The following is a 15173-nucleotide window of genomic DNA, read 5'->3' as shown; positions in this document are numbered from 1 at the left end:
CGGGTGTAATTTATTCAGCCTTGGAGATCTGAAGTCAATTAATTGAGCGAAGGGTTCTTTTACTGTTTTGTCTATCTGAGCTCCAGTCCCCTCCTTCCATTAGTGGCTCCACACATGTCCTTGGCGTGTTTCACATTCCAGCACGATCTACCTGGATTGGGTAGTTATACCTTTGTTTTACTGACTACATCAAGGCCTTTGGATTGAAGGCCTTGATGTAGTCAGTAAAACAAAGGTATAACTCCTTCTCTTGTTTTCTCTTTTAGTTGGCCATCGTACAGTGGCTATCTTATCTCATTTCCGTCTGTCTTTTTTGAAATCTTCCTGATCACCTGAGTTTCTCTTCCATGTATGATTCTATTTGTCTTTGCAAGATCTTAAGCAAACCTTTAATTACATAAGGAATCATTGCATAGTCTGATAATTTGTACATTCTTTTGCATTTCTCTTCTTTGGTATACATATATAAATCAGTCTTTTCCAGGCTCCAGTCCACATAGTCCTGTTCTGTATTGGTTGACACAGAGCTGTTAACTTTTTAATTGCTTCTTCTGCTGATTTAAAACGTTCAATGAGTATTTCATCTGCACCTGGTGCTTTGCTATAGGACAGCAGGTTTACAGCTTGTATCCTAATAATTGCATTACAGTAATTCAACCCTTAGTCATCACTGTATGATAATGCACAGATTTTCCAACTTTCCTCCCCAAAGGGCACAATTATGTCTGCTCAGGCTGGAGAACAGACTCTGCCAGTTTGCTGTATACTCTTCAGAAATAGTTAATTTCCCCTCCCCACTATGTGACTCTGATAGACATTGATTTGGAAAGATGAGTCAAGCTAAGCAAACCCTTTGTAACTACATGAGAGAGAGGAAGAAGTAAGAGATTATAGAGCGAGGTTGGTTCTAAATATTTGTCCTATTCAGATAGGTGGGTACACTCGTCCAGCTGTCTTCTGAACTTCTCCATTCTCAGAAGACCTCCAGAACTTCACCTTCTATAATTTACTTGATTGTCTGCGCTAAGAACGGGCCCTTTATTCCCCACCAAAAGTTCTGGAGTTCAGCTCCTATCACTTCATCAGCTGTAATGTAAGGTTGCCCATCTTGGTTTACTTCGTCCCTAATACCCACAGTATGGCTTTTCTTCTTCTTAAGCAGTACCCAACATTGTTTTACCTGCCCACACTGATTTTTCCCCCCAAAGTTGTCCTGCTTATTAACATTCATCTGATGACAAATTCTTCCTGATGAGGTAAGAATCTTATGAATATAGTGTAATTAGGAACAAGGAGAGGTGGGGAGCTTGCAGTTGACAAAGGTATAGGTTGTCTGTTCTGCATGTATGATTTTTAAAGATCAGGATACTGTTCCTGCTAGTTAATCTCCTAGAAGATATTTAGGCTCTGTTCCCTTCCTGATTCTCTCCGGAGCAGATGGATGGGGCCCTAATATGCTCCTACTAGAGCCTACTGATATGGCAGAAAGAAAACGAACAGAAAACAGGCTCAGAGCCACAGAAACAGAGAGCTAAGCCTCTGGGACGTTGTTTCCCAGTTCCACTCTCATTGCAGTCTGTCTGTCCTTGCACATTGCCTTCATGAAGAGAGCATATTTACAAAGGGCGCACATGCCCTCTTTCTTCATTTTCTCTTTAATCAGATAATGAGATAGGAGGGGATGGTGTAATTTTCCTCTTAATGCTTCTTCCCCTGCTTTCCTCTCTCTGTGTTGAAATATGAAAAATGATTTTATGCCTGCCAGCATGGCTTCTGTGATCCCTTCCAACTATTGCCCAACTCAAGGGACACTTCTAGGTTAAAGGCTGTTGCTTCTGGGCTGCCTTTCAGATACTGTACGGATGAAATCTGCACCCCTCGATCACCCCAAGCAAGGGAGACAGTGGCAGAGATCCCTCCCAGCCTCAGGGAAAGGGCAGGCCCCAGAGAGTCCGGCACCCGTCATGAACACTAACAGGACTAGGTTTGGGAACTGGCCATTGGAAATCTCAGTTATTTTAGAGATGACAGATCAGGGCAAATGGGCATGTCTTGAGTCACACGTCAGACCTGGACATCTAAAGGCTGTTATTTGAGGGGACGCTTATCAACCTTGCAGGTGATGCAAAGCTGGAAGGGGGGGTTCATGTTTTAGAGGAGGGAGAGAAGATTTGAAAGGATCAAGACAGGTGAAGGCACAAGTATGTGGAAAAGATCCAGATGTCGTTGACCACGCATTAAAAGGCAGATGTTTTCTTGGGGTGCATTAACATGAGCAGAGTGTCCAGATCATGGGAAATAATTGTTCCCGTCTATAAGTTAAAGCTACAAGGAAGGAGATTCAGGCTGGATGGCAGGAAGAACCTCCTGACTGTACAAGCTGTCAGACAGTGGAACAGGCTGCCACATGAAAGTTCTCCTTTGCTAGAGAGCTTCAGACAGAGGCTGGATGATCATCTGTCAAACATATGCTCTCTAGTGGGCAGAGGATTGGACTAGATGACCTCTAAGGTCCCATCCAACTGAGAGTCACAGAGAAATATTTCCTTATTGGTAGGAATAGGAGGCCTGCATGAGCTCCCTCAAAGAGTCACAGTTTTGCCTCTTTGGCTGCTTCTAAATGGGGAAACTTTGGACCTTCCAGGAGGTGGGAAACCTTGTGTGCCCTGCAGCAGTGCCTGTCTGAGGATGCTTGATGCAGGAAGTGCTGCTATTCCCCTTGAAATAAAAGGAAGTCCACACAAACATACACACACCTCCCGTTCACTTCTACCGTGCTTCCCTTCTGCTGAACCCAGAGGGAACCCCGTGGGGAGGATGGTTCTTCCCCACAGAGCTGGTGGCCTGAATGGTTTGGGGTCAGAGTATCTCAAGGATGCCCCTTCCTGGGCACCCCAGTCCCTTTCTGAGTGCAGCAGAGTAAGCGTTACCAGGCAAAGGGCCTTCTCAGTGGTGAAGCCCTGCTGCTGAGATGCCCCCGGGGCCGGCGTGCCTGGCACTCCCACCCCACCCCACCCCGCCCAGATTCGTTCTGGGCCATCTCTCCTCTCCCAGGCGTTTGAGGTTTTGGTTTTTCTATTTGACATTTGAATTGCTGCTGTGTATTAAGATAGTGGCTTTAATAACTTTCTGAGGCGTTTATTTTGCTCTTGTGTGGTTCAGTCTTTTAATACCTTTGTAATCCATCAGAGAATTGTTGCTGTGGGAGAATTAAAAATCAGAAACCATCAATAACCGTGATTGCCCTCTGCAGCAATATCCTTTTTCTCCCTCTTGTGTGAAGCAATTGATGGCGTTTCTCTTTCTGACGTGGGGTTTCCATTTTCGCATCCCCAGTTTACACCAAGGGCGTTGCTCCCACTCCGACACCTGAGACCGGCCGTCTGAAGGGGGCTGTGGAGCTCCCCAGGAGGGCCTGGAGCTGGAAGCCTGACCCCGCCTTTCTCTCCCCCTTCCTTGCTGCAGGACTCTCCCGGCCGATGAAGGGGCTCAGGAACCCCGCAGAGCGCCAGGTCTTGCAGTAGACGTTGCCGAAGCAGCTCGGACGGAGGTAAAAGGGCCACCCCTGCGCTGCCAGAGCCCGCATTGGCCCTCCTCGCCCACCAGACTGAGCTCTGGCCTCTCCGTGCTACTGAGCCAGGAGGAGGGATCCGGAGGAGGCCGAACGGGCTCCTTCGGGGGCTGGCAACGGCAGGCGGTCCTACCGTTGTCTGCTTTTTCGTCCTGCTTGGGGCTCGTTGCGAGAAGCAAAAGTGGCACACTAAGGGGATGCTGATCCAGCTTTCCAGAGAGCTTTTCTTCATGCAAAGGAGCCGGGACACTGAGGAAGGCCCAGCCTGCCGTCGCTACCCAGGGCCGGCTCTAGGCTGAGGTTGAGTAGGCCCGGCCCGGGGCGCCAAGTTTTAGAGGGCGCCAAAATTGAAAAGACTTCCGAAAAACACGAAAAGCGGAAAGCAGTAGTGGCGCACTCTGTGGGCCAGCACACCCGCTTGAGGGTTAAATATAATTTTGCAGTGTAAAAAGGGTGAAAATGCCTGAGAAAAAGAAAAAAAAATTATCGGAGGCTGAGAATAATGAGTGTAAAGCTCAAAAACTCGAAGGAAAAAAAAGAGGTCAGCCTTTTGAAATTCCTACTCAAATCGGAAGATGAGCCCAACCGTTGGGCCGCTGGAACGTCTCGAGCCAGCCCTGCCACCACCACCTCAGCAGCCTGCCTGACCCATCGTGGACAGGCTTGGCTTGGTTGGGGGCGGTGGTGGTCCGAGCCAGGCCATGTGGGCCCCTCGGTCTGTGGCCAGGCCCCGTTCAAGGCAAGGGCCGAGGGCCTGAAGACCGGAGGCCGGGAAGGGCCTGCCAACGCCCTTTCCCTTCTGCCTTCGCCGGGAGGAGCCCGTGGCTGGCCACTGGGCGGTCCCTCCCAGGCCTGAAGCGGAGCCCAGCAGAAGCAAGGCTGCCCGTGATGGGGCTGCTGCCAGGCTGGGAGGAAGGGGAAGCCCCCTGGGGCCCCGTGCCGTGGAGACAGGCCTCAGAGGGAGCCCGAGGGGCAGGGCCTCAGTTTCCCTCCTGGAGTCCAAAGTGGAAGGGCTGCAGGATTCCCACCCACATCTGAGGCTGAGCTGCCTGCAACAGGGACAGCCTCTTGGCTCCCTCAAGCATCCAAGGGGAGCTGCAGTGGGGGGGGGGTCTCCCCCTGAGGCAGGTAAGTGTGGCTGCCTTGCCCGCCAGGCATCTGCCAGCAGGGCTGAGCAGCAGGACTTGCCAGATGGTCTTTTGGGAGGAGACGGGGCGGGGAGGGTGTAGAGGGCCTCCTGGAGAAGGAAGGCAAGAAGGATGGTGGGGTGGTGGTGAGGGCAGCAGAGCAGCAGCCCCCCTCTTGCTCTCCCTCCCTGGCTGGACACCTGACGGTCCTTTCCCACTCTGTTCTGTTTCTCCTACTTTAGGTCTGCTGGCCATGGGCAACCTGATCAAAGTACTGGGCAAAGATTTAGAGAACTGTCCTCATTTTTTCCTGGATTTTGAAAGTAAGTCCCAGGCACGAAATAAACAGGTGGGGGGCCCATAAATCCTGGCAGTGGGAGTCACTGTTCTCCACAAATTTGGGGTGGCCTTGGCAGTGAGTTCCTTTGGCATCCATGTGTCTGTTTTAAGCGGCCTCTAGGAAAGAGCCAAGCGTCTGCATCCCTGTCCTGCATCAGAAGAGATGGGTTTACGCTACAAAGCGGCCATGTTGCCACCAGGCAACCCTGGGAATTCTCCGTTAGGGAGGGTGCCCAACCTTTTTAGAACAGGTGCCTAGACGTCCCTCAAGGTTCAGTTCCACTTCTCAGTCAAACCAATTGGGGATCATTAAATCCGTGTACATTTTTCTTGGTATATCCCATCTTGCCATTCTGGGGTGCTCAGAACAGATGACAGATTGAAAACCCAAAGTAAAAAAATCACATAAAGCATTTAAAATTGAAAGACCTTTCAACTGCAGCTGAGTCACCTTCAGCCCAGATAAAAGGCCTGGTTGTGGGCTGGGAGTCCTTCCCCCAAGTCTGAAGCAGAGGCCTAAGTAAGCCCCCCTCCCCACCCCCAAGGTGGGACTTCCCTAGCTTGGGAGGGACTCAGGAGGCACTCTCTCAGGATCCACGGGATCACAGGCCTTTTTCCGGGGCTTTCCTCTTAGCCCAAGATTTTATTTCTCGCAGTGGCCAGTAGACCCCTCTGGGATGCTCACAGTCACTCTCCCACACAAGGACAGAGAGAATTACATGAGCATCACGAAATGCAGGCACAAATGACAGAGGTAAAATCTAAAAACTTAAGCCAGACCTTCTGGATAAAATCAATGGGACATTTGTTCATTGAGCCACTGTGGTTGGATTGGCTAAAAGCGTAAGCCGTATGCTGGTCCCAACACGCACTCTTCCCTCAAGTCAGTACAGTGTCTCTTGCTTTCAATACCTCCACCTACAGAATGGGAGCAATGATGCTGACTGTCTTTGAAAACCCCTTCTAGAGGTTACTGAGAGAAGCCTTAGGTTCTTGAAGGTACTACATAAATGCTTAGATGGACCAGTTTCAGGTGCTTCGCATTTCACTTTCCTTCACAACTTCTCCCTGAGAATGCTTGCTTCCAGAAGGCAGATGCTTTTCAGTATTGTGGCAGGGATGCAGAGCTGCTGTGTGACTGCCAGCATGTGTCCACCAGTCCCAATGGACCCCTAAGGCCAGCCAGCCACAGGGGTGCCCCCACCCTCACCATGTCAGAGAACAGTGGCTCTGCTCTTCCTTATCATTGGTCTTCCTTGCCTTCAGCCAATGCTCACCTCCATTCCAGGCAGGAAGAAGTGGGCCGGACCAGCCCTAGTTCAGCTTGGACCACCCCCATTGCACGCCTTGATTTTTCTGCCTGTGGCTCTGAACCAGTTCCTCAGGATTTGTTGGCTGTCTTGCCAGAGACTCTTCCTGCACCCAGATGGGGAGCCATTTCCCAGTCCCATCGTGCTCCGGGAAGCCCCCTTCCCTCCTCCTTCCCCCCCATGACCCATCATGCTTTTCTCCCTCTTGTCTCTTCTCTTGCAGGTGTGTCACATGGGGAACCTTCTTAAAGTGTTGACTTATAATGAGCTTGACCAAGGCCCTAATTTTTTCCTTGACTTTGAACGTGAGAAGGGTTTTTAAAATTATTTTTGTCTTTATTTTAATTCACAACTTCATTAATTTTATTCACATTGATTTCTTTCATTTGGTGTTATTTTGCTGGGCTATAGCTAACCAGGCTGGTGGGGCTGAGGAACCAGGAGAGCGAGAGAGAAGACAGCCACAATCCAGGCAGATAGATGGCAGTTGCAGAGGAAGGGGGTGGCCAGGCCCATTGAATGCAAGAAGGAGGATGAGACCAGGATGGGCAGAGGTTTCCAAGAGAGAAGGGGGTTCAGGACCTCCATCTCCAGGTCAGCGCTAGACCGCTACAAGCAGAGCTCCTCATCTGGCACCAAGTGCCTCCACACTTCTTTAGCAGCATTGCTTGCAGGGGCTCACGGTGACAGGCACTGTTGCTGAGGCCAGTCAAAGATGCCACGCAACTGCTATAAGTGGGGAGTGTCCCCATGACCCCTCCCCTGATCCTGCCCCTTAAGGAACCTGGACCTCTTTGGAGAGCACCTGGGCCCTTGCCTGATATGTGGACTTCATCTCCCAGAATTCTTGGCAGGAGCCATGCTGGCTTGGGAACTCTGGGAACTGAAACCCATTCTGTGGGAGGATGCTTTGCTGGGGAAGACTGTTGAAGAAGGAACCCACGTTGGGGGAGAAAGGAATGGAAGGAAGGGAGTGCTGGCCAGTCAGACAGTCCCCAAGGGTGAAAGGGACCCTTGCTTAGTAGAGGGCAGGTGGCCCCTGACTTAGGTGGCCACAGGTGTGAGCTCTGTTCTCTTTTCATGCTTTCTATTCTGTTTGGTTCTCCCGTATGTTTTTCTGTATATTTATTTTCTACAATTTCTCCTGCCCTGCTCAGGGCCAAAGATCTTGGCTTGCCAGAGCAAAGCAACTCACAAGTCATGGCGTCCTGGTGAAGCCCCAAGATATTTCCCCTCCCTCCTATGGGGCTATGCCATGTCATCCTTGGTGATGGGGCAGAGGATCTGGGGACAGAAGCTCATGGATCCCATGTGGCTGCTTCACTGGCTCCCCTGAAGATCCTGCTTCTCCAGGTACTGGTTTGGATTGACTGACCAGCTTGGGAGGTGCTTCACGGACTTACAAGAGTGCCCTTAGAAGTGGCCCGGCTCCTTCCCATCCCCAGCTGGCCAGCCACACTTCCCCCTTTCACGTGCTCCCCTCGATGGCAACACCTTTGCCCTCCAGGTTCTGAACTCTGCCTCCCTTCCTTTCTGGGCGGGGTTTGCTGCAGATGCTCAGCCCACAGAAGCCGAAACTGCTGTCTGGAACCAGGTGAACGCTGTCCTGGAGGAGGCCCAGACCATCCTGGCAGAACTGCAGTCCTACACTGGAGCCGGCCAAGAGATCAGAGAGGTATGAGCAGAGTTGTGCTCGCAGCAACCCCCGTTCCGTGCTGGAACCATGGCCAAGGCGGGAGGCTCTGTTCTCACAACCATGCTTGCCCCAGGGATCCTCTGTTGCCCTGGGTTTGATTGCTTGACATCTTTTGCCTTGCTAGCCTTTGTTGGCCATTGGTGTTCTCAGAGCCCATCCTCCGGATAGGCTGTTCCCAGCCTCGAGCCGGAGGCCTTGAGGACTGAGGGCCGGTGTCAGCTGCGGAAGCTAAGGCGCCTTCTCCAGCCTCCGAGCAGCTCCGCAGCTATGCCCAGCCTCTGGGGGTCTGTCCCACAGTTGATCTACTGGGAGTTGGCCTGGTTCGGTTGGAGGCTGCATCTCTGGGGAAAATAAACCACAGGGACAGTGGGGTTTTAGGAAGCGCACTTCTAGCGCTGTGGTTTCCTTTCCTCAGGCCATCCAGAACCCCAGCGACCTGCAGCTTCAAGAGAAGGCCTGGAGTGCTGTGTGTCCTCTTGTGGCAAAGCTGAAACGTTTTTATGAGTTTTCTCTTAGACTTGGTAAATGTATGCCTGCTTAGTGTGCAAAGGGAGGGGTGACAAGGGCGATTCCAGCAGGGCCGCCCCCCCCCCCCGCTTTTTCCATTTGCATTATGTCTTACAGATTGCGTGCCTGTAGGCAGAGACTGTCATGTCTCTCTTTTTTTATTGATTGTAAACTGCTCTGGGACTCTGGTAACCTAAGAGAAGGTGGGCAGTTCGGGAGCTTTACTGAGCAGGGCCTGCGGTGCCTGAGTATCCCCCTCCAGCACCGGGGAGTGAAGGATCAGTCTTGGAGAGGGGCTTTTCCATGCATGGTGGTCCCTGGGTTTTCATCTTCCCCTTTGAAGACCACATCCTTATTCCATGGGGAAGGTGGCAGAGGCACCGTGATCTCGGTTCTTCTGCCTCTTTCCTGATGCTTTCTCCTCTAAGCGGCTGATGCTTCTCCTCATGCACATCTGGGTGCCGCAGCCTGGCCGGGTGTGCTGAAGCGGGGGGACCTTCAGCTCCTGGCTTGGGGGAAGGTGGTGGGCTCCGTAGCATTTGACCAGCCCCCCACGTGGCACAAGGGGACTGACCTGCCCTTCACTCCCCTCCCCCCTCTGTCTCCCCTAGAGAACGCCTTGCGGAGCTTGTTGGAGGCGCTCACCAGCCCCCCCTATGCTCCCACCCAGCACTTGGAGAGAGAGCAGGCCCTGGCCAAGCAGTTTGCAGAAATCCTGCACTTCACCCTCAGTTTCGATGAGCTCAAGGTACTTTGGTGGGGCAGTGGGGCAGGAGAATTATGTAGGGGATTCCTGGGGACATGGTAGTTTAGGATCATGACCTGTCCTAACAGTGTTTAATCTTGACTCTTTGGAACAAGATCTTTTTCTTTGGGCAACCGAAATGCAGACTTTCCCTGCCTCTGTCCAGTGGGCTTCATCTCAGCTGAATCTCTCTCTCCTCCGCCACATTCATTTTTATTTTCAGTCCGCCTGTCCTTGTTCTCTGGGTAAATCATGTAGTAAGTAAATGTATCCAGTAATCTCCCACAATAGAATTGTAATAAAATCCAGTAAGAACAATAGTGCAGAAAAATACATAAAAATGGATTCTCCATAAAATATGGGATTTACACTCTAAGCATTCTCACTGCTGCCTCCATAAAATATGGAATTGCACCTGCTTGTAAAGAAACATTCCCCACAAGGGGTTCATGATGCCCCACTAGCTCTTCCCAAAGGACACCACCTTTGTCTCACCCAGTCCACCTCAAAGGCAGCTTCCATTTCTCTCTAGAAGTTCAAGGGGTCTTTTTCCTTTTCTTCTTCCATAAGTCTTGCCATCTGAATTATCTGTGATGTCTCGTTGATGTGGTTGAGGCTGGGATCGACCCAGCTCCCACTGGCCATTTCAGGTTGCTGCAGGCATGACCTGTTTTCCTGCCCCCTCCCCCACAGGAGAATCCAGTTCCTTCAATGTGGGCTCTCCCTGGGATCAAAGAGCCATCTGTCTCTGCTTCTGCCACCTTGAAAGACCTGGCAGCAGATCCCCAGACTCAAGAGGGGTGGCAAGGGTGGGGAGCTGGCTCTTTCCCCACCAGATCACCAGTTCCAGTTGTTTGCTCTACAGGGTTGGAGACCAGCTGGGTGACCCCTCCCTCCTTTTTTCCTTGCCACTTCATCCCACTGGCACATGATCCCACTGCTTCCAGATTTGGGCAGGGTGACAAGAGAAGGGGAAGGGAGGAGCTGAGTTTTTGCTGCCAGGTCTCCAGTCATCTAAAGCTGAACCCTGGGATCAAAGTCTTGAGAGGGAGAAACAGATTCCCACAGTCAGCAACCGTCAGCCAGCCCAAGGGATCCTGCTCTACCCCATGGCCCCCGAGAACCTGCCAGGGGGTTTTCAGGCTACTTGAAACATGGGATTAGCACTCTTTCAGAAGAGCACTAAACACGTGTTTAAAAATATCCCACAAAACATTTAACAGGCAAGGGGTTGTAAGATAAAAGGGCACCTTGCAGCCACCCCTCCTATCTCAGGTGTTTTATTCTGAAAGAGTGCTGAACCCATTTATCCTGGAGAAAATTTATCTATGTGCTTGCTAAGAGTCAACACTAACTTGTTGCCTTCTCTTCCTCCTCCTCCTCCTCCTCCTCCTCCTCAAACTCACGTTTCAAAGTAGCTAAAAAGCATTTGAAAGATGCTGCAGGGATCGGGGTAAAGTGGGATTTCAGTGTCTGTTAGATGACCTGAGTGTGTTGGGGATGCCGGTTTTAACAGGGCCTGATCCACAGGGAGCGTTGGGGCTTCCAGTGAAGCCAAAGCGAGCCAGGAGGAAGCACTCCCCCCGTGTCACTTTTGTCTTTCTCAGATGACCAACCCTGCCATTCAGAATGATTTTAGCTACTACAGAAGAACCATCAGCCGAAATCGAATCAACAATTTGCAAGTAAGGAAATGCTTCTCTGCCTTGCCAATTTTTGAACACACAACTCTGGCGTGAATGAAATGAAAAAAATGAAAAAGATCAATGCAAAGCAATGAGGTGATTAATGAAAATATATTATTTGCTTTAGAGATAGTGACCGTTTTTACCCTAACCCTAATCCTGACCCTTTATTCAATTTGTGAAAAATGCCAAGGAGCCAGTCAGGAGGATCAACGTTCCCTCTCAGCCAGGTGGGCTTTTGAAATTGGGGAGGGCTTTTCTCTTTGAAGGGTCGAGTTTTCCCATCCCTGGCTGGATGAAAGCAAGGAAAGCCACACCACCACCCGGCAAATTCCACCCCCACCGTCGTTCTCCTTAAGTCACTTTCCTTGCCCTATTCTCTGCTCCTTCCCTGCCCTGCAGCTGGATGCGGAGAGCGAGGTCAGCAATGAGATGGCCAACCGGATGTCCCTGTTCTATGCCGAGGCAACTCCGATGCTGAAAACTCTGAGCAGTGCCACAACCAAGTTTGTTTCAGAGGTGGGCAGTGAGATCTCCTGGGACAGTTTTGCGAGTCCCAAGGGGAGGAGATCAAGGCTGGATATGAGCGGAATGAGCCAAGGCTGCCGAGGGCCTCTGGGGAGGAAGGGAGTGGAGCTGTGCAGGATCAGAGCACCCTCCCTCACCTCAAACGTGCAGCATGCTTTCTCCCTGCGAGGAAGAGCAAGAGATCCCTAGACCCACAGAGCCCCTTGCTGCTTTCTTTCAGAACAAAACTCTCCCAATAGAGGACACAACCGACTGCCTGAGCACCATGGCCTGCGTCTGCCGGGTGATGCTGGAAACTCCGTGAGTTTTGGCTCACTCCTTTCATGGAGTAAATGCATAGTAGCCCCTGGTTGGGCTGAGGGAAGCTGCTGGGCTGCTCACACAACATGCGCTCGCCACCTAGATCCCTTTAGGGAGTCCTCTCAGGAAGGAGGACGGTGTACCAATGGCCAAGGTGGCCAAGGATGTGTAGGGGTATCTGCAGCAGGACCAGGGTGAGAAGCAAGCAGGAGGAGGCAGCTCCCCAGGCTGCAGCCTTCCAAGCAAACGGGCTTCTTTAACTGGGCTTTAGCAGACTCTTTCCCACATCTCTCCTCTGCTTTCCAACAGGGAATATCGCAGCCGGTTCACCAACACTGAGACCCTCCTTTTCTGCATGCGGGTGATGGTGGGGGTCATCATCCTCTATGATCACGTCCACCCCGTGGGGGCATTCGCCAAGACCTCCAAAATAGACGTGAGTAACGTTTCAGACACCCCGTAGTGCAGCTCCCGGATTGGACTCGGGTTCTGTGAGCTTGCTGCCTCCCCCGTCTCCACTGCAGGATGAATCTTCTGTTTGAGACTCATCCATTTTCCCACCACTTCTTGCTCATTTTTCTTACCAGAGAACATCCATTAAGAAGGGCAAATCACATGGCTGCACCACACCACATTTGGAGGGCTATCACTAGGAACCCCCACATGGAATTGCCCCAGGATGTTTCTTTTGCCAGTTGCTCATGCAGAAGGACCTGCGTGAGACATCTTATAACCCCTCCGTCCTCCCATGAGAAGGGCTCTTCTTCCTTTGGGAGCAGGGCACTGAGGCAAGGAGTGGGTTTTCCTGAAAAGGTTTCAAAGGAAAGTGACAGAACGTTTTGCAGAAGTCCCACTGGCAAGGATTCCCACTCTAACTTAAATTTGCTTTTACCATCTTGCTGCATGCCCTTTACTCACAGTCACATGTTTAAAGAGACCCCTTGGAGACAGAAGTAGCCTCTTTTGGTCTCTGGTGAAAAGTTCACAGGCCGAGGGACTGAAGTCAGCAGGTCTGGTTGCACTTTTCCAGCACTTTTTCCTCTGTAAATTCACAAACACAAGCAATTCCTTCCTCCCTCCCTCTAGATGAAAGGGTGCATCAAGGTTTTGAAAGAGCAGCCCTCCAACAGCACAGAAGGCCTTCTCAATGCTCTGAGGTAAGGCAGCTCAAAAGGTGTTCCCACGCCCATCGGGGGCCCCGTGTGGCTCTTGACCAGGCACTTTGTGACCAAGGTTGGGTGCTGGAGCTATAGATGGTTAGCCCTCTGAGAGCTTCATGAGATCCCTGAACAGCAGGGGAGAACTTTCACATGCTGAAATTGGGGAAAAGATACAGAACAGAGATGGCTGGTGTTAACAGGAAGCATTAACTGTGGTAGAAGTGCTGTCCATCTGATTCTGCAGAGAACTGTTCCCTGTTCTGCCCTCACAGCAAGCTAACAAATATTCCCATTTTTCAGATTGGGAAATCAGGTTTTCTTAGGGTAAGGGCTGGCCTGGGTCCTGGGTTCTCCCCCGCTCCGGCCAGTTGATGTTTTGGCTTTACAAATGGTTTGTGGTTTGCAGTTCAGCACAAACTTCTGTTAGCAGTTAAGGCCATTTGCTTCTCCTCACTTCTATCACTTTGCCTGTTTGTGCAGTGCACCAGAAGGGCTGTGTTCACACCGCACCCTTAACGGGGTGACTGAAAGGTTTCATTTTCTCAGTTTGCACAATACATCGAACCAGAAGCAAACCAGAGGTCAATGTAGTGTGAATACAGTCCATGCTGTGATCTGCCTGCAAGATGGGGGGGGGGGTACTGCTGAATGCAAGACAGATGGGAAGGGCAAGACCCAGACCCAGAAGTTCTTTACATGCTCCACTGCAGTGGTTGGCGATGTGGTTGCGTACCTTTGTGTTGAGGGAATATTACAAAGGATTTCTCCAGGAAGAAAGTAGTGTTCAGTGATCCAGGGGTGGGCACACACTTCCTTCACAGAAATTCTTCTATAGAAAATGCCTCCCCCACCCCTGCAAAGCTGACTGTGAGGTGCAGTGTTTTTCTGCATTCATCGCACCGGGGAACACACTATTGCCACTGTCCCTCCAGTTTTGCACTCAGGGAAAGTAGCTAGAAGGGAAGCTCTCTTCCACCCTGGTCCTGTTCTGGAGCTCCCTTTTTCCTTCCTGGCTGCCTACCTATATCACCCCCACACTTCTCTTTGCTAGCTTATGGCCTGATGTTACCTTTCTTCCAGGGCCAGCCTGTCCCTCTTCATGTGCAAAGGGCCTTCCATCCATTCCCTCCCAGTAGGGCCATGAGGCTTTGGGGCTTTATGCATGCCTCTCCCTCCTCCCCGCCACCCGCCTCCATGATGACGGGTGCGCTTGTCCTCCTGTTGTCTTAATTCTTCCTAGGTACACCACCCGACACCTCAATGATGACACCACGTCTAAGCAGATCCGGGCTTTACTGCAGTGAACAGCCGTTCACCAGAGACCCACACAAGAAATTCTTCATGGCACCTCCAGCAGAAATTTTAATGTTGACATGTTGCTACAAATAACCATTGGCCATCATATCCCTCATTTTGTAAAAAAAGAAAAAGAAGTTGATGAAGAAGAAGAGGAGGAGGAGAGATTTTAAATGAATATATATATATATAAATAAAGATATATAGATATATGCATACATACGTAGAGAGAGAGAGAGACAGAGAACTACCATCGATCACCCAATTCTGGCTCCCAAGGTGTTCCCCATCCAACGCTGGTGGAGCGGCAGGGTCTAGTCTCTTGCCTCAAGTGACTGTGCTGTGCTGATTCCAGTCCCATCCATGCTGGGCTGACCTCAGCCCCAAGAAGCTACCAGAGTCTGAAGGACAAGGTTTGGCTCAGGTCCCTCTCAGAGTGGCACATCATCTCTTTGGAGCCTGGAAGAAGGTTTCTCCCAAGGCTTCATGGGGTCATCGGGTGGCTCCACAATCAAACCCAGATGCCAGAAGAGGGAGAAGGAAGGCGGGATGCTCCCTCACCTGAGATGTAAATAACACATCCGGAAAAGGTTGATTGGAGATGAACGAATGAGTGCGGGCACCATCATTAAGCCTTCAATTCTGATTCCATTCTTAGTGGCTCAGTCACACCTTTTAGATTTTTAATATGAACAACTGCAACCACCAACCTGTTACTTTGTACATTTTTGCATCAAAATAAAACAAGAAAAGTTAACTTAATGTGTGGGAGATAGCATGGTTTTCTGCTATGCTTTAATCAGGGATGGCTGTGTTTGTCAACACTGGTTTCTTGCCCTGAATACAGCCTCCACAATTCAGTTCTTTTTTGTATACCAGACCCTTCCCCAGTTAGGGACAATTTTTAAA

General features: G+C 50.7%; 1 protein-coding gene across 2 annotated transcripts; it reads left to right on the top strand.

The window, feature by feature from the left end:
• Positions 1-4945: 4945 nt before the first annotated feature.
• Positions 4946-14370, top strand: LOC134503221 (CYFIP-related Rac1 interactor A-like). Of its 2 annotated transcripts, none has more exons than XM_063311917.1 (10): positions 4946-5021; positions 7901-8022; positions 8459-8564; positions 9162-9298; positions 10903-10980; positions 11383-11499; positions 11729-11808; positions 12118-12244; positions 12895-12965; positions 14209-14370. In XM_063311917.1, the coding sequence occupies exons 1-10, from the start codon at positions 4952-4954 to the stop codon at positions 14270-14272; spliced, it is 972 nt and encodes a 323-aa protein (XP_063167987.1). In that variant the 5' UTR covers positions 4946-4951; the 3' UTR covers positions 14273-14370. The 2 variants fall into 2 exon arrangements, with proteins under 2 accessions (XP_063167987.1, XP_063167988.1); XM_063311918.1 differs by lacking the exon at positions 4946-5021 and adding an exon at positions 6571-6652.
• Positions 14371-15173: the final 803 nt, after the last annotated feature.

This window comes from Candoia aspera, chromosome 10 (genome assembly GCF_035149785.1).
Source record: "Candoia aspera isolate rCanAsp1 chromosome 10, rCanAsp1.hap2, whole genome shotgun sequence".
In the NCBI taxonomy this organism is placed as follows: Eukaryota; Metazoa; Chordata; class Lepidosauria; order Squamata; family Boidae; genus Candoia; species Candoia aspera.
The sequence above is the reverse complement of the archived record's forward strand: the minus strand, read 5'-3'. Positions and strand labels throughout refer to the sequence as shown.